Genomic DNA, 18,380 nt, shown 5'->3' with positions numbered 1-18,380 from the left:
TAGTGGGTGCCTGGAACTCGCTGCTGGAGGAGGTGACGGAAGCAGGGACGATAGTGACATTCAAGGGGCATCTTGATAAATACATGAATAGGATGGGAATAGAGGGATATGGACCCAGGAAATGTAGAAGATTGTAGTTTAGTCGGGCAGCATGGTCGGCACGGGCTTGGAGGGCCGAAGGGCCTGTTCCTGTGTTGTACTTTTCTTTGTTCTTTGTTCTCATTTATTTTAAGAACTTTGAGCTTTCCATTCTTTCCATCTCCATTGTTGCATCCCAAACTTCTAATAGACATTAGCCTTCAGGAGAATTATGTGACCAGAGTAGCTGATGAACAAAGGATGTAAATGTGATAGAAGGATTTCTGACTGGGGATCATTTGTGTGTGTGTTTGGGGGTGGGGTTGCAGATGGTGTGGATTTGGAGTGTCTTATGACTCAGTGCATGCCAGTTATCTGAAACCTGCCTCTGTAAGCCTGTCGCGGGCTTCTTTGGCATGCACCCTGGCTACATCAGGCATCTCCTCATTAACAGTAATCAGCACCATCTTTGTCATGTAACTCTTATCCTCCAGTGCACACTATGCAAGGCACAGCAATTACTGGCATCCTCAACACCCTTGCTGATGCATACAGAAGGGAGAACCCAGAACTGTCCTGGAACCTGAACCTTCAGCAAACTTGCTCAGTGATCACCCTTTTAGTCATGTGGTTTCTGTTGTATGTTACCTCTGCGGTCATGCTAGGGTTTGTCCCATTGACAACGGCGGGACTGGTAGATCCTGCTGGCGGGCCGCCTCCCCATCAAAAAACGTGGAGGGGTGATCGGTAAATCCCGCTCCATCAGTACCAGGCAATGACCATTTCCAACTAGAGAGAATTTAACCATCTCCCCATGATATTCAATGACATTACCATCACTGAACATTCATTATCAGCATTCTGGATGTTAACATTGACCAGAAACTGAACTGGACTAGCCATATAAATGCCGAGACTACCAGAGCAAGTGAGAGGCCAGCAACCTGTGAATAACTCATCTCCTGAGTCCCCAAAGCCTGTCCATCATCTATGAGACTCAAGTTCACAAATCCACTTTCCTGGATGAGTGCAGATCCAACAACATTCAAGGAGCTCAACACCATCCAGGACAAAGCAGCCTGATTGATTGGTACCCTATCCACCAACTTAAAAGCTCACTCCCTCCACCACTGTGTCATATATACAGAGTACAGTGCAGCCGCTCACCAAGACTCCTTCAACAGCATCTTCCAAACCCACACTTTGTACCACCTAGAGGGACAAGAGCACATGCATGGGAACACACCATCGACAAGTTACTCTCCAAACCATACACCATCCTGATGTGGGATCATAATCCAGAAACGCCTTTCCCATATTTACTGTGGCTGCACCTGCACCAGGTACATTGAAGTGGTTCAAGAAAGTGACTTACCACTTCCTTCTCATGGAAAGTTAGGGGCAGGCAAAAAATCCAAACTAACCATTGAGACCCACACCGCATGCATTTGTTTTAATGCCCCACCAGTAACTGCGAAAGTCACTGTGAACTTGAACTACTAGCTTCTTCCAAGGATCAACTGAGGACCTTGTAGCATCTCACAAATGGCAGTGCACCACTGCACCTCGCAGGTTACTGATGCCCTATTTGCCAGAGCTGGGCAGTACATTCAATTACAGACCGATCGTGCCTGAAAGATAAAGAGAGCAGTGTGTTTTGCTGCCCTCGCTGAATTCCCCAAGCTGCAGGGCATCATGAATTGAAATCAGGTATCCATCAGAAAGCCAGTGATCACCCACTTAGATTTATTAGCAGGAAGAACTTCCACTTGTTCAACGTTCAGCTGCTCTGCAACCACAACAAGAATTCCAGTGCTGGAACATGGCATGTTCCACACTGGAATGCCCATGTTGGGCTTGAAGGTCTCAATGCCATCAAGTTCAGAGATCAACTGATTGAGCAATTTGATTAAGTCTCTCTGATCTGGGATGAACAGTGTAGTATGGAAACACACTCTGAGCTGCCTCTGCTAATACCGCCACTGATGAAATAGCCTGGAACATGTAAACATGTTCGAATATGCCCAGAGTTTCACCATCACTATTGAGGGACCCTGGATCTCCTTCTCTACTTCATAACTGTTTTCTTGTAGCAACAAAATATGGTGAGTAATTTAAGACAATCACCAGAAAAAACAGCACTGGGAAAACTAATAGGGCTGCAGGATGCCGAGTCCACTGGACGAGATGGCCTTGGGTCTTACACAAAGTGGCTACAGAGATAGAAGATGAATTGGATGTAATCCTCCAAAATTTCTAGATTCTGGAAAGTCACAGCAGATTGGAAAAGTTCAAATGTAACACTTTTATTCAAATAAGGAGGGAGACAGAAAGCAGTTAGCCTCATACCTGTCACTGGGAAAATGCTGGAATCTGTAATTAAGGAAGTAGTAGCGGGACATTTCGAAGTTCATAATACAATCAAGCAACATTGTGTTTGTCAAATTTTTTAGAGTTCTTTGAGGATGTAACATTTAACATGGTTAAAGGGGAACCAGGAGGGGATTTTCGAGAGGTATTCAGTAAGGTGCCATAAGAGGTTAGAGCACAAGATAAGGGGCTGGATTCCCCTCCGCATTGAGAATTCCGCTACAGGCAGTGGAAAATCCAGTAGGCGCCGATCCCGTTCCGATGCTCCGGTCTTCCGCTGGTATTGGAATCGAGGTTCGTTACCCATGTTAGTGATAGGATGAACTTGGGTCATTAAGACCCATTTGCACCCTATTAATGGGCCGGGTATCATATTCTCCGGGCACTAGACTCATGTGGGCGAGAATTGGTGCAGGTCCTGACAAGGTTCTCCAGCAGCAGTTGAATTTTATCTCCGTGTGCATCTCTGGGAACAGCTGGTAGCACGCTGAGTCTGGTGTTGTTGCTGAGTTGCTTGGGATGGACCTTGACATGAACTATTGCAGCTCATTCAAGAACATCTTTGCAAAGACATATTCCAGAGCAAGATGGAAGATGACTCTTCCCCACCAGAGCTACCTCAAACGCAGTGTGTGGAGGCAGTGAGACTCCAAGCATGCAGGCAGGACCTGAGTGTGGGCCCTTCTCACATCCAGCCAAGCTACATCGTGGTATTTGTTCTAACGTTCTGGCGATGAGGCATCCTGCCGAATAACTTTAGCCGTCTGCTCAGAACCATCCGACAAGATCGACTATTTCCTTTTCCGCAGGGTCTCAGGTTACGTGTGGATGCTGCCTGCTGGTAGCATCAGTCTGGTATGCAATAAATGCTTCATTTGGACCCTAGATGGGAAACTGCTGTAGCTACAAAAACACCATCAAGTGAACTTTCAGCGATACATTATTGAGCTTAATTTGCAAAACATTTCTGTGCTTCCAGCTAATTTTGTATCCTCGAGCTGTATTTTCAGCAGAGTGTGCAGGCACGTTTCAGTGTGCAAATGGCTACACTTTGACTTCTCTTGGATGGAAAACCAATTTTCCTCCATATTCCCGACCCTGTGCCATTTTCCTTTGGCCCTTTTGCAGACCAGGAATGCCTCGTGTGCAAAACACATACCCACCTCCAATGTTGGATTCCTGTTTTAAATGGGGGGGGGGGGGGGGGTGGGAGGGGGTGCTGGTGAAAGTTGGGTCTCCTCCTCTGCACCATTTTTGTTTGGTGATGTGGGAATTTGGAAGCCGATGAAGCACACCAGGTTTGAGGGTTTGTGAGTAAACTGGAAAGCCTGCAGGGGAGTCAGGAACATTCTGAAAGATGAATGTAAAATGTTTTGAAGTGTCATGATTCGATGGCATATTGTAATGTAATTGTGCTTTTAATGCAGCAATTCATCTGTCTTGCAAAGGTACATTGACCATTACATTGACCACCATTGTGTAACTGTTAATCATAGACATAGAATATGGCAGCGGCACGGTAGCCAGTCGCTACACAGCTACAGGGTCCTAGGTTTGATTCCTGGCTTAAGTCACTGTCTGTGCGGAGTCTACACGTTCTCCCCGTGACTGTGTGGGATTCCTCCGGGTTTTCCGCTTTCCTCCCACAGTCCAAAGATGTGCAGGTTAGGTGGATTGGCCATGCTAAATTGCCCTTAGTGTCCAAAAAGGTTAGGTTGGGTTACTGGGTTATGGGGATAGGGTGAAGGTGTGGGCTTATGTTGGGTGCTCTTTCCAAGGGTGGGTACAGACTTGATGGGCCAAATGGCCTCCTTCTGCACTGTAAATTCTATGATGACTCATAGAGGTCTACAGCACAGAAAAGGCCCTTCAGCCCATCACGCCTGTACCAATCAAAAGCGACCACCTAACTATTCTAATCTCATTTTTCAGCACTTGATCCATAGCTTTGTACACCATGGCATCGCAAGTGCACAGCTAAATATTGCTTAAATGTCATGAGGGTCTTTGCCTCTACAACGCTTTCAGACAGTGAGTTCCAGTGCTGTCACATCCCTACTTAAATGTGGATTCCAGAACTGCTCACAATACTCTAGCTGTGTCCTAACCAACGTTTTATGCAGTTTCAGAGTAACCTCCCTGCTCTTAAACTCTATGTCTCGCTAATAAAGTCAAGTATCCCATATGCCTTCTTAACCACTGTATCCAACTGCCCTGCTACCTTAAGGGACCGGTGTACATGCACACCCAGGTCCCTCTGATCCTCTGTGCTCCCCAAAGGCTTGATGATGTTCATCACGTTTTCCCTTGCCTTGTTGTCCTGCCCAAATGCATCACCTCACCCTTCTCCGGATTGATTTCCATTTGCTGCTGGCCAGCCCGTCTGTATCCTCCTGTAATCTAAGGCTTTCCTCCTCACTGTTTACCACCCCACCAATTTTCATACCACCCGTGAACTTTACTCATCAACCCTTCTACGTTCAAATTGAAATCATTTATATAAACCACAACCGCAATCCCCACGGGACCCCACCGGACACAGGTTTCCAACCAGAAAAACACTCCTCGACCAGTCACTCTGCTTCCTGCTTCTCGGCTAATTCTGGATCCAATTTGCCAAATTTCCTTGGATTCCATGGGCTCTTACCTTCGACATCAGCCTCCCATGTGGGACCTTATCAAAAGCCCTGCGGAGGTCCAAGTAGACCATGTCAAATTCATGCCCTCATCTACACAACTGACCACCTCTTTGGAAAATTTCAAATCAAGTTGGTCAAACATGGCCTCCCCTTTACAAAACCATGCTGACCGTTCTTGACTAATCACTGCCTTTCCAAATACAGATTAATTCTGGGTGCGATCTACCGGCAGCGTTGCGGCCGAACGGGAGAGTCACATGGCCGATAGATGCCAGGAGAGACATCCCACGGGCTTCCTGACAGCCAGTATGCCTCCGGAGATCTACCCAGCTCTCGTGAGGCTCTGTGATCAGGATCAGCCAACAATGGGTGGGACCATGACTCGGACGCTGAAGTAGATTAAAACTTGCTTAGGTATGCAGACCGGGGATCTATCGGGCATCCCGGTATCTACAGGTATCGCCAGCGAAACCCCAGCAGGGCGCTGATCAGTACTGTTCCACACAAACGTGGACCAGGTGGAAAGGCGACTGTGGGGTCTCCCCAGCCATCAGAAAACCCTGGGTGATCAGGGACAGAGCAGGGTAGCCTTCTGCCCTTCCCCTTTGAATGTAGATACCTTGGCACTGCCACTCTGGCACTGCCAACGTGCCTGGGTGACACTGCAAAGCCAGCAGGAGCACTTCCAGGGTGGCAGTGCCAAGAGTCAGGGCTGACGAGGGGCCATGCCCATGAAATGAGGAGTGGAAGGAATTATGAAGGATGTGAGGGTGCAGGGCGGGGATGAAGCGGCCTCCGGAAGGTTGGGGGGGGTGAAGTGTGGGGGTCCTGGAAGGGAGGGGGCCTGAACAGTGATGTGGGAAGGCCTGGAAAAGAGGTCCCCTCAGAGACCCCATAGCAGGGTGTCATTACTGGGTCGGGGTGGGGGGGGGGGGGATGGGGGTGGCATAATACCCATGTGGGTGGGTGGTGTGGGGGGACTACAAGCCCACTTAGAGATCAGGGCATCCTAGTGGCCAGATGACACCAGCAGTACTAACTTGCCCAAAGGGCATGCACTTGGGGGCCTGCAATCCCCTTGGAGACCCCCGCAAGTGCCGTTCCATCTGGTCCTCGTTCATGGAGACCAGTACTGAATGGCACTCACCCAAGATCTCTGAGGCGAAGGGGATAGACCCCAACACCTCAGATGCCTCGGGAACTGCACATTACTAGCTATCTTGCTCCAATATGCAGAATTGCTATAAAGTGATTGTGGGCGGGATTTGCATCGCAATGTCTCACGTGATCGCGTTAGACCTCATGAGATGTTGTGAGCCGGGTCGATCCTGGGAGCAACGTCGCCCGTCTTCTATTGACTATGTTATGCTGCGGCTCGCTCCTTTTTGGGCACTGCGTGGCTGTTCGATCAAGCCCTTAGAAACATTTCCATTAGATCGTGCCTCTGTCTTTCAGAATTGCTTCCAAAGTTTGCCCACCACTGAGGTTAGACTGACTGGCCTGTAGTTTCCTGGTTTTTCTCTTCTTAGCTTCTTGAACAATGGTACCACATTGACCAGCTACCAATCCTCCGGCACGCCTCCTGTGGCCAGAGATGAATTGAAATTTATTGCCACTGCCCTTCCTATTTCCTCCCTTGCCTCTGTCATCAGGCTGAGATACATTTCATCCTGCCCTGGAGATTTATCTACTTTTAAGTCTGCCAGACCACTTATAACCTCCTCTCTGTATATCTTAATTAATGTTCACATGCATTACAGTACATTTCCAATAGAGAATGCAAAATAGTGCATTAAAATGTAAAATAAATGGTGCCCACTATCATATTTCTGGTGTGCTCATTTAATTGGGCTGACAGATATAGCTGTTCTTTTTTTTAGAAAAAAGCTTGCTTCTGAAGGTAGAAAAATGGCCTGCACTTGCTCCCACTCCATTGATTCATGGGCAGTCTGCTTTGAAATGGATATCTATTCTACCAGTGGAACTGGAAGCTTTTGTTATGATGACTGTTCCATTATGAATGCTTGGCAGACTTTCAAAAGCTTCAGCTCAGCAGCAGTCGGTTTTATCGATCCAAGAATTAATGAAACATTTATGAGCCTATTAAAGAAGAAAATGTCTTTAATGTGTTTTTTTTGTTTGTTTACAAAGTTAATCAGCAAGTTCAGGATAACAACTTTGTTTTCTCTCTTGGGTTGTTTGGTCCAGTATTGCTGTTAATTAGTTTGAATTCAGAATTTTCTTAGCTTGTTAGATGTTTAACACTTTTGCAACAATTTTAATATAATTCCCCTTGCGGGTGAATTCCTGAGAACTGTACATAGTGCATTCTGGGTGAGTGGCTATGGAGGACACAAGGTGAGCATAAATGTGCTATTAGGTGGCACGGGGACATGTGAGGGAGCATGGGTGGCATGGGGGAATGTGAGGGAGAATGAGGTGGCTTGGAAAACCTGAGAGCGCACGGGGTGGCATCAGAATTTGAGGTGGCAAGGAGGTGTCAATCAGGGTGAGGGGTGAGATTTTGGTCAACCTTTAAATAATGTTGGGAGCTAGGCTGCTGTTTTGGAGAACCAGGCTGAGCTTTCTAACCAGCCTGCCGCCATGCCCACACTCCTTATGCACTCCATGGCGGCTCACAAAATGCACCCAACGCCTGTATGAAAAGATAACAATCCCTCGTAAATTAGGACATGTGTCCGGTGTGAATTCTGGGAGCCTTGACAGTGTACCTGTCAGGTTTTTCCGGGCTCAGATGAAAATTCGGCCCCATATCCAAAAGTAATAAGAAGCTTACAGAACCTTGAGAACCTGATATAGCATTAAATGATTTGAACAATGTCGGTGCTGACAGAATGTGGTGCACTGAACTCAACAACACTATGGGAGAAATGCTGAAGATTATTTTGCAACGTGTGCTACAGAGTGGATAGTTCCTCAATACTGAATGCTTATTTTCTTTTTGAAGGATAGTATTCTCAAAGATTACTGTGTGTGTTATTTTGTTTACTGTGTCTAAATCACATAATAGTGCCTTGTATTAAATTTAATGCAATGTTTGGAGCGGTTGGCTGGTATCGAGCGCTTGTGCATTTTCTGAAGGAAGATTGATTGTCTTGGTTTGACTGACTTTCTTTCAAGGCGGTTTCTTTCCATCAGAGGTGTTACCTTCTGGCAAAGATGTGCTCTGAAATATTGCTCCATGCTAAATCTATCAGAAGGTTTATTATAGGAAATGCAAGATTTTCTTTGCCTTAACGATTAATTTCTTTCAGTATTACAAAAGCACCTGAAACTCCAAAGACTCTGATGGTTTACAGTTGCAGAGTTTTGGTGACACGTCCAACGCCAAAGTGGTTTAAGTCTCTTTCTCAAGATTGTACGTAGACATTCATCTGTGAAATAAATCTGACTTCGGATTAGGCAAAAGATTCACAAAATATGTCGTGAAACGCTTGCTTTTGAAAGGTTAAGGTTCAACTGAGTGGCTTTTTAACTGACATTACAGGAATCGTGAGGAATCCGATAGACAGGAATATCAGAGGTCCAGACCATCAGAGCAACGGCCTGTACTCGAGCGGATGAACTCCCGCTCCAGATCCTCAGAACGTGCCGAAACAAACGTCATGAGATCGATGCCATCATTACCATCGGGAAGATCTGCCCCTCCCTCACCTGCACTAACGAGGTGAAAGAGATACATCAAAACTGCCAGACTAATCTCCTTTACCACCCCCCCCCCCTCCCCCGTGCCAACTCACCCTTTATTTTTCCTGTAGTTGAGTGATGTCTCCCTTCATCATAGAATAGCCACTAGAAGCCCTCAGTACTAACCTCCTTAACACAGCACTTATATCCATGCACGGATATAATGGTGTGGGCATCATGCATTTTGTTTATCAACATTCTTCAGCATCTGTTTATGTGAATCACAATATGTTTAGAAGCCTGGGATGTCTGCTACATTCAGCACGCCGTGGTTATCCTTGTTTTCTCTTTCAGCTCAAAGATCTGTAAAAGGTTGGATGCAGTCCCTAACCTGCTTGACACCTGCAGAGCAAATAGCACTTTGATACCAATGCTGTTCTATGTATTGATCATGTTATTAATTGTAACTTACAATCACAATGCCTATGTAACAGTTGTTAGGACAGCGGTCGATGCCGGTTTCCTGGCTGGGAGGGGGACAGTCGCTATTATCAGCACATAATCTAGTACAAGCATTTTATAATATACTAGTTACAATGGGAATTAATTTTAAACTGATGAGCTAATATCCCCCCAGTGACCTATTGAAAGTGTGTTGCCATCACAAAAGTTTTTACTTAATCAACACAACCAGCAACTTATTAGAAAATAAAGACACCCAAGTAATTTTCCCCTTAAGTAAATCATTTATTTTTGTTGTAAAAATGACCCTTCCTGTATAGGGAGCTTTTCAGTTTTTTGTTTTTCCTTGAACATTCTTTACAAAGGTGCACATCATTTGGTTAGAGGCAATGCTTCGCCCATTGCCACTGCCCACGAAGATTCTCCTGACTCAAAGCTACTGCCCATTTCTTCTGGGATCCTCCTATCCCAGTTGACACAGAAATGACTAGTGCAGTATTGTCAGTCGAACTCCAATGAGCAGAGTAGAGTCAGAGGGAGGAGAGGACTCGCACCCTTTTTATGACCGCACCTGCCATATTTCGGTAAGTATTTGAAGGCCAGTCTTTCCATGAATGAGTGTGGGTTAGTGAATGGATGACTGAATGGGTGCGTAGATCACTGGGTGAATGGGTAATTAGGTGGGTGAGTAAGTAGTCAGGTAAATGGGTGAGTGTTTGGGTGTATACATGAATGAGGTGGGTAGTCAGGTCGGGGTATCGTCGGGTCAGGGGATGGTCTGGTTGGGTCGAGGGTGTGGTCGTGTGTTGAATGGGGAATCAGGTCAGGTGGAGGGTTAGATGGGAGTCAGGGGTTTGGTTGGGTTGGAAGTGTAGCCGGGTGGGGAGTACCGAGGTGGTCGGGGGGGTTGTCAGGTGGATGTGGGGGAGGGGTGCGTACTTGGGGAGCAGTTGGTTGTGGAGTTACTCAAGTATGAAACCAGTTTTAAACTGCCATTTCCTGGGTAACTATCAGGGAAAGTTACGTGTATCTAGCCAAAGACTCCAACTATGGTCAGAAGTAACAACATTAGCACAGGGCCCTGGGTAGCAGGGAAACAGCACATCCGAAGTCTAAACTTCCTGGGCAATTTTCACATATGTCCGCATGTCAGAACTTCCACAAGATCCTGATGCACATCTTCCGTCCGGTCCCTAACAATTCGGTGACAGGAAGATTTGGAGTATAATACTTTTCTTACCTTTCTTAAGTATGCTCATTTCTGCTTATTTACAATGATTTGATTTAATTTTGACACAAAAGTCATTACTTTATGTATCATCATGTTTTAATTTCACATGAGGTACGAACATTGAAGATTTTAATCAACCAAGCTTCTCAATCAACTAAACTCTTATCAATGACATATCCACCAATAGCTTTCTGCTCTATGTCATTAGACACCAGCTCTGTGATCAGTTGTTATATTGGTAGGCACCTTTGACCCTCTGAGTACTGAATGTCTTTATAATTTAAATATTTTGGCCAAGGTTTCTCTTTCTAAATTGCAAATCCTGTGTGAGTTGAAGCACAACCTAAGAGAGAAATCACGGAGCTATGAAATATTTCCTCTTGCACTATAAAATTTTTCTCTGTCACTTTTATATTTACACTTTATTTCGGTATTGGAAAGGGATAAAGATCTCCTGCCTGTCAGCCAACTGGTTTGACATAGAGCATAGAAATCTGTTTTATCTTAATGTAATATTTTTTCTTTTTCATGTGCTGCGATGTTTTTCTGTTTGCTGTGACATGCAGTTTTGGAGAACAGTGCCATGATTATTTAAAACATTTCCACACATTTGCTCAAAACTGCTTTTACTATGATGCCTATTCAATTATTTGAGGTAGTTTGATGCTCTCTGCTTGATATTTTATGCTACGCCTACTTTCTAAAGTCCGAATTCTAGAGTCAATAAGCTTATTTCCAAAGTTCACCTTACCTATTTTGAAAGTAGCGTACCTGTACTTCATTTGGATTTTTTTTTGAGAAAAACAATGAACCATTTATTAAAAATCATACAGGTCACATCTTCGTGGTGGATCAGTCCAAACAAGTCCAACCAGCACACCAGTGGCAGGACGAAGAGGCCGGCAGCTACCACAGCTTCCACCAAAGGGATCCCTGGAAAGAAGTAAGTGAGAACTACCAAAATATTGCTTAATCATTCCATCAAACAGCCAATGATGTGCGTACTGTGTTTCAAGTTTGGCAGTGTTGAAAAGCTGCAAAAATAAGAGCTCATTGTCAATGGCTTTAAATTTTGTTTGAAAGTTGTGTTTGTGTGAGTGATGAATCTTTAAAATCATATCCAACAGAAATGCTGAAACACTGAAACATTATACATATAGACAATATACATAGAGATATTTTAATAATTAAATGCAATAAAATATTCTGTAAAACATATCAGGGCAAAACAATACATTATTGGCATTTTGCAACCAATTAATTTTACTTGTGCATTGACAATTCAGATTAAAGTTGAAGGGCCCAAAAGGATTAAATTATTTGTGTTTCTTTACTAATATTACAGTAATAGATTTGTAAGGTGCAGAATTAAATTGGAGTATCAGTAGTCCAGATGTCCTCGAATTCATGTGTGCAACCATGGCGCAATGGTTTAATTGTTTGATTTCCTTGCAAGAATGCATACCAGGCAGTATTTAACGTTGGTGATAGGGGTCTTGCAAGCCAGCTGCAAAACCGCGAGTGCCTGGGTTGCCTGTTTTTGGAACGACCCACCTAATTAAGTGCCGTCATGGACAGGTGCGGCCCTTCCCTGGGATCAAGGACCCTTGGGACCCAAGTCTTGTGCCCCCAAGAACTGCCTGCCAATAGAAGCCAGCAGCTATGCATTGAAGGCAGCGCCAGCCAGAGCAATGATAGCTGCTGGCCATATGCCCGCCTGAGGCCAAGGATCATTTTGAAACATAGGCGACAGGTGAGCAAGGTTGGGGTGAGTTCCTTACATGGGCATTAATTGCTCACCTAAGGGCCGCAATTGGTGGCGGGTTGGGAAGGCCATCCATGAGCCTTCCTTCCCTGGACTTTATCAGGGCAGAGGTGGAAAGGTGGCGGGGTTCTCACCTGCTGTCTTCACACACGACTAAATGCCTTCCCCACCCACTGCCTCGTTGGGGGGCGGGTATTAAATTCTGCCCATTGTGTTAAATCGGATCAAAGCTGATTGTGCAGATCGTTGAAACTAAAGTATTTTATCCTGGAGAAAACTCAGTCCTTTGTTTTTGTATCTTCTTCACGGAAGGAAACAGATCTGCTTTACCCTAATATTGATCTGTGAAAGATTATTTGTTGATGCTCCAATTTCGTTTCATATTTTTCTTTTATTTATTCCTTTTTTTGTTCTGTTGCTTTCTTCCCAGACAATGGCGAAGAAGGATTTGATCTTTATGAAGGTTTGTAAACATAAATGGGGTTATTTTTGTAGAGGAGTCTTTTGGGCTTTGTCTGCAGAAATAAACACAACTGCAATAGATTTCCTGTGGTTTCAGTTGTCCAGAATTACCAAATGCGTAATTACATTTTTAATTTTTCTTTTCATCTAAACTGAGCAGAACTTGTAAATTTAACAGTTCTATAGAAGTGACATTAAAAAATAGTTAGTACTTTCCTCTGGAGTGGAGCTTGTTGTAAGCAGTTCATTGTATGTGAATGGGCAGGAAACCATGCAGTGTCAATTGCAGTCATTTTCTTTGACAAAAGAATGTGGTTCAAAACCATAAGCGGACAATAGATTCAGAGGAAAAGCTATACTCAGCTGTGTTTGTGTATATATACACATGCAGAAAATATGTGTTCATGTTTTGTTTTGATGTCTGTTTTCAAACATAATTTCATATTAGATGTGTTGTGTGATTTATAATGTTGACTATCTCTAAAATTACTATGGGCTTCATTATAGGAGCTACATTGCACTGTCATCAGTATGTTATGTTATATTTATATCTATGTATCAGGAAATTATATAAAAGGCAATGGATATGACACTGAATTGCAAAGTAACAATCCAGTCATTATCGGAATGGCAAGGCTAATCAATTTTCATCAGATTAAGCCTTAAAATCAAAACCCTTTTAGTCAGTATCTATTACTTTTTAAAATTACAAGCCTCTTTACCAGTGAGAGGTCTGCGGGTGCCCAGCTTTCTTAACTGAGTCCTGAGACCCAATACCATGAGAGGCTCAGGCCTACCCCTTCAGGCTCAGGGATCATTTCCTGTAGCCGGTTTGATGATAAAATCTCGATGTCGCTTAATAAAAAAAACAGAAATTTTTAGAACTCCTTTCGTCACATCCTTTAAGTTTCTGATATAGTAAACCTTTTATAAACAAAAAAGGTTCAAATAGTATTTAGACTTATCGCGATAACTCTGCATTTGATTTAGGTCAAGGAAAATCTCCCATGCCAGTGTTCCGACTTTGGCCCGATAATGTCTCTTCTCTTTTGCCTCAATTTCTTCTGTCATCTTATGTTTCCTTGGTTTTCTATCTCCTTTCACTGTTCCTGTTCCCCTCTCTCTTTTTGCTTCCGTTCCACTGCAGTATTTACTGCATGTAATGTTTAAAAAGATTAAGCACAGTAAGAAGTCTTACAACACCAGGTTAAAGTCCAACAGGTTTGTTTCAAACACGAGCTTTCGGAGCGCAGCTCCTTCCTCAGGTGAATGACCTCGCCATTCACCTGAGGAAGGAGCAGTGCTCCGAAAGCTCGTGTTTGAAACAAACCTGTTGGACTTTAACCTGGTGTTGTAAGACTTCTTACTGTGCTCACCCCAGTCCAACACCGGCATCTTCACATCATAAAAGGATTAAGGTACAGCCATTGAAGACATCACACGCTCAGTTGTCTTTGTGTACTCTATTTCTGTGGGTAATAATAATGGAAGTAAGCATTTAAAATATTACATAATAAGATCATTTGTATAGTTTCTGATATAAAAAACACACATGACATGATTAACCAAAGCATACATTTTTATTGCCATTCACACAGGCCTGGATTTTTACAGCTGCCATGCTTTTGGCAAAGATTGTGCTTGAGAAATCATGACCCAAAATTGGCCCCTGCAAAAACACTTTTGCTCAAGAAACAAGCGTGGCAAGAACCAATTTTGAACCCCCCTCCTCACCACACTAGTGTTTAACTCTTATTTACCTTTCCTGTTATTAATAGTAAAGTCGACCTGAAAACACAAATGATCTAAATAAGTAACAGTATTCCATTATTATTTCTTGTCTTATTTTTGCTTACAACTTGCAATGGGTATAAAGATAATTGCCAGGAATAAAATCTGGTTAATATCTGTCAGCGGCTTCATTAAAGAAAGAAAAGGGTACACAGCTTTCCATAAGAGGAGAAGGTTATGCAAGAACAATTAATCATTATTTGTTCATGGGATGTGGGTGGTGCTGAGAAGGCCATTGTTTTATTTCCCCGCCCTACTTGCTCTTCGGAAGGTGGGAGTGAGCGAGCTTCCTCCTTGAACCGTTGCAGTCCATGTGGTGTAGCTTCCAGGGTTTCGCCCCAGCCAAAGTGGGGGAACAGCGATGTGGTTCTAAGTCAGGATAGTTGTGACTTGGAAGAGAAGCTGCAAGCTGTAGTGCCCTCACATGCCTGTTATCCATGTTCTTGTAGGCAGCAGAAGTTGCGGGTTTGAAAGGTGTTGGTGAAGGAGCTTTGCCCAGTTGATGCAGCAAATCCTGAGCATGCTGCACCCACCTGTTGCTGGATGCCAGTGTTGGAGGAATTAAATGTCTACGGTGGTGAATGGGGTACTAATCAAGCAGTCTACTTTGTGCTGGATGGTGTTGAGCTTCTTCAGTATTGTTGGGGTTGCACTCATCCAGGCAAATGGGGAGCATCCCATCACACTCCTGACTTGTGTTTTGTAGATGGTGGGCATGCTTTGTGGAGTCAGGAGGTGAGTAATTCATTGCAGAAGTCAGAGCTCTGGCAGGCTCTTGTAACCACAGTATTTATGTGACTGGTTAAGTACGTTTCTGGTAACCCCCAAGCTGTTGATGGTGACAGATGCAGCAACGGTCAAGCTGTTGAATGTTAAGAGAAGGTGGTTATATTCTGTCTTGTCAGAGATGCTTATGCCTGGCACTTGTGTGAAATTAATGTTACCAGGAGCCAAACAGTTTCCCTCCTTGGTGTTTTATCCAATATTGCTACCTGCTGCAAGAGGCCCTGCTGCACAGGCTTTGGAAGCCCACTAAAAGCACAGCAGGTTTGAGATTTCATGAAGAAAGGGAAATACCTGTTGATGACTCAGGAACATTTTGAAATACAAGTCTAAAATGTCTGGAAACCTTCAACGTCACCATTAGGTGCTGTATTGTAATGTAAATGAGTTTCTAATGTCATGATTCATCATAGGGATCTGTCCTGCAAAGATAATTTGACCCTACAATTAAACTGTATTGTGTAATTGTTCACATACATTATAGTATTTTCCAATGGAGTAAGAACTACAATGCAGTACAAAGTGTAAAAAGAAACTATGTCCCCTGCTGTTAAGTTGTTTGTGTCCTGATTTAATTGGATGCCAGACCTGGGATTTTAAAAAAAAACTTTGCTGCTGAAGAGAAAATGCTCTGCATTTACCCCCTCCATTGACTGACAGATCATCTGCTTTGAAATGAAATGGACATCTGTTATTTCAATGGATTCGGAAGCTACTGTTATGTCTACTGCTCAATTATGAATACTTGGCTGAGTTTCAAAAGCTTTTGCTGAGCAGGTAGTCTTATTGATCCAATAATTATAGATTTTTTTTTAGCCTATAATAAGAGAATATTTCATTGATGTAGCTTCTTGGTTGTTTGCAAACAGAATAGACACTTAAAGGAATTATTCTCCCTTGGGTTAATTTTTGTCTATGATAGAGTGTTTCATTCAAGGTTTTCTTAGATTGTTAGAGGTTTAATGACTTTCCAATATTTTTTGAATAATATCCCTTGCTATTTCATGGCACTTGAGGAATATTCATAATACATATTGGGTGAGTGACTATGGAGCATACAAGGCAGGCATAGAGGTACCATGGGTGGCTTGGGTGACCTGAGATGGGTATGGAGGATACATTGGGGAATTGAAGGGGCATAAGTAGGACAATCTGAGGCAGAATGGAGGATACATTGGGCAGAGAGCGATCATGGAGTAGCATGGGCCATCTCGAGGGGCATGGAGAATTCCTGGAGGCTCGTGTGGCATGGGTGATCTGAGGGGCATGGACTGGAATGGAGGGATATCTGTGTGTGAAGGAGGTGAGGCAGGAGGTTTAGGAGTCCTTTAAGCAATGTTGGAAGCTTAACTACATTATTGGAGAACTGAGGCGGGGCCTTCTAAATGGCCCATCTCCAGATCCACACTCCTCATGCGTTCCACTGCAGCTTTCAAAATGCCTGTGTGCAGCAAAACATTTATGCACCACCATTCTGATTGGCACTGTCAATAGTTGGGAAAAGGCATGCCGGAAAAATTTTCATACTGGCCCATCATTAACATGTATTGAATTTGTAAATGCATTCAGGGAGGTTCCCTCTCATCAACATTTCGCGCGAAATCCTCGTCCATTTTAAAGAATGGGGGCGCGATTCTCCCGAGTTACGAAAACTCGGGAAGCTGGCGTCAAAAACGGGTGGTTTTGACGCCAGCCTCCGCCCCCCCCCGACCGGGAACCGATTAATCTCCCCGGTCGGGGCTAGCATCGCGCGGCCGTGAACTCCGGCATCGCGGGCTTAACGAATTTCGTTAAGAGTTAGCGACGGCTGACGCGTCAGATGACGTCAGCCGCGCATGCGCGGATTGGACGACTCCAACCCGCGTATGTGCGGATGACGTCATCACGCATATGCGTGAAACCCGCGCATGCGCGAAACCCGCGCATGCGCGAAACCCGCGCATGCGCGGGCCGTTATGCCCCGCAGAAGCCCCGCGGATGGATCCATTGGCGGAGGGAGAAAGAGTGCGCGGGGTAAGTACCCGCTGCCCGCGATCGGTGCTCACCGATCGCGGGCCCATGGCACCCTTGGCACGGCCGTGGTACTGCCGTGCCAATCGGTGCCATGGTTCCCGAGAACGGGACTTTATGGCCGTTTTTACGAACGGTCAGAGCAGGTGTGTTTTACGCTTGTAAAAACGGCCGCAAAGGCCTTGGAAATCGGCCCATCGGCCAGGAGAGAATCGCTGCTCGCCGTAAAAAAACGGCGGGCAGCAATTCGTGTCGGGAGGCGGGCGTGGGCGGGGGGGGGGGGAGAATAGCGGGTGGGCGTCGGACCAGCGTGTCCGTAAAAATTTACGCCGCCCGCTATTCTCCGAATTTTCGTGAGAGCGGAGAATTGTGCCCTGGGTTTGGCATTTCACTGGAAGTAACGATCAGAGGAAATCCTCCTCTGACACTGTGAGCGCAGAGTGGCCAAAGGAAATCTTCCTGTCAGGTTTACGATAATTCCAGCAAATGGGGAGAAAATCCCAAAAAATGAGTAGGTTTGGGTAGGGTAGGATGCTATGTGTCTGAATCCCAACCCCAACACATCCACTTCCAGCCTCAATGGCGAAGCACAAACAACCTGTTCCCAGTTGGTGGGTTGGCAATTTTAACATTATAATACGGTTGACTGTTTTCAATGTAACCCTGGATGGCCAAGCTTTCAGGGCCTCGGGGAACCTGGAAGCTATACTAAGGAAAGAACTGCTGGATCCTGGAGGTAAGAACCTCCCTCTCCCTGACCTGATGTTTTCCAAAAGGCCTCCAATTTTCCCTGACCCCGGTCTCTGATCGTTGCTCTGGTCTCCAATCTCCCTTCCGCCCAGCTCCCGAGGCCTTCAGTACTTCACCCTTCCTTTCTCTCCATTCCCCTGGTATAGCTTGGTGCCAAAGGCCCCCTCACCCAACAATCAGCCAGGCTCTCAAGCTGACCAGCTATGGCCAGGAACTGAGGATGAAACATGTTAATCAGTGTGGTGATATGATCTGCATACTCATCTGCCATTGGGCCAGAACGTCGGCTTACCATTGGCCCTGGTCGGTCATGTGCCTCTCGACCGATTGGCCGAGAGGCTGAGTTAACCACGCCTCTATTAACGAGGTATAAATGGTCAGACGCCTGACA

The 18,380-nt window shown here is 44.9% G+C and overlaps 1 protein-coding gene across 44 annotated transcripts in view; it reads left to right on the top strand.

Annotated features, from left to right (window-relative positions):
• Positions 1-18,380, top strand: part of rims2a (regulating synaptic membrane exocytosis 2a) — a 1,202,647-nt gene that overhangs the window by 832,721 nt on the left and 351,546 nt on the right. For 30 of the 44 annotated variants that reach the window (XM_038810037.1, XM_038809989.1, XM_038810036.1 and 27 more), the window contains 3 exons: positions 8,596-8,775; positions 11,262-11,371; positions 12,624-12,656. In XM_038810037.1, the coding sequence (XP_038665965.1) occupies positions 8,596-8,775; positions 11,262-11,371; positions 12,624-12,656 (323 nt within the window). Of the gene's footprint in view, positions 1-8,595; positions 8,776-11,261; positions 11,372-12,623; positions 12,657-18,380 lie in introns of those variants that run through there. The other 14 variants (XM_038810038.1, XM_038810032.1, XM_038810031.1 and 11 more) reach the window with 2 other exon arrangements.

This window comes from Scyliorhinus canicula, chromosome 10, assembly GCF_902713615.1.
Source record: "Scyliorhinus canicula chromosome 10, sScyCan1.1, whole genome shotgun sequence".
Taxonomy (NCBI): Eukaryota; Metazoa; Chordata; class Chondrichthyes; order Carcharhiniformes; family Scyliorhinidae; genus Scyliorhinus; species Scyliorhinus canicula.
This window is presented reverse-complemented; position numbering and strand designations above follow the sequence as displayed.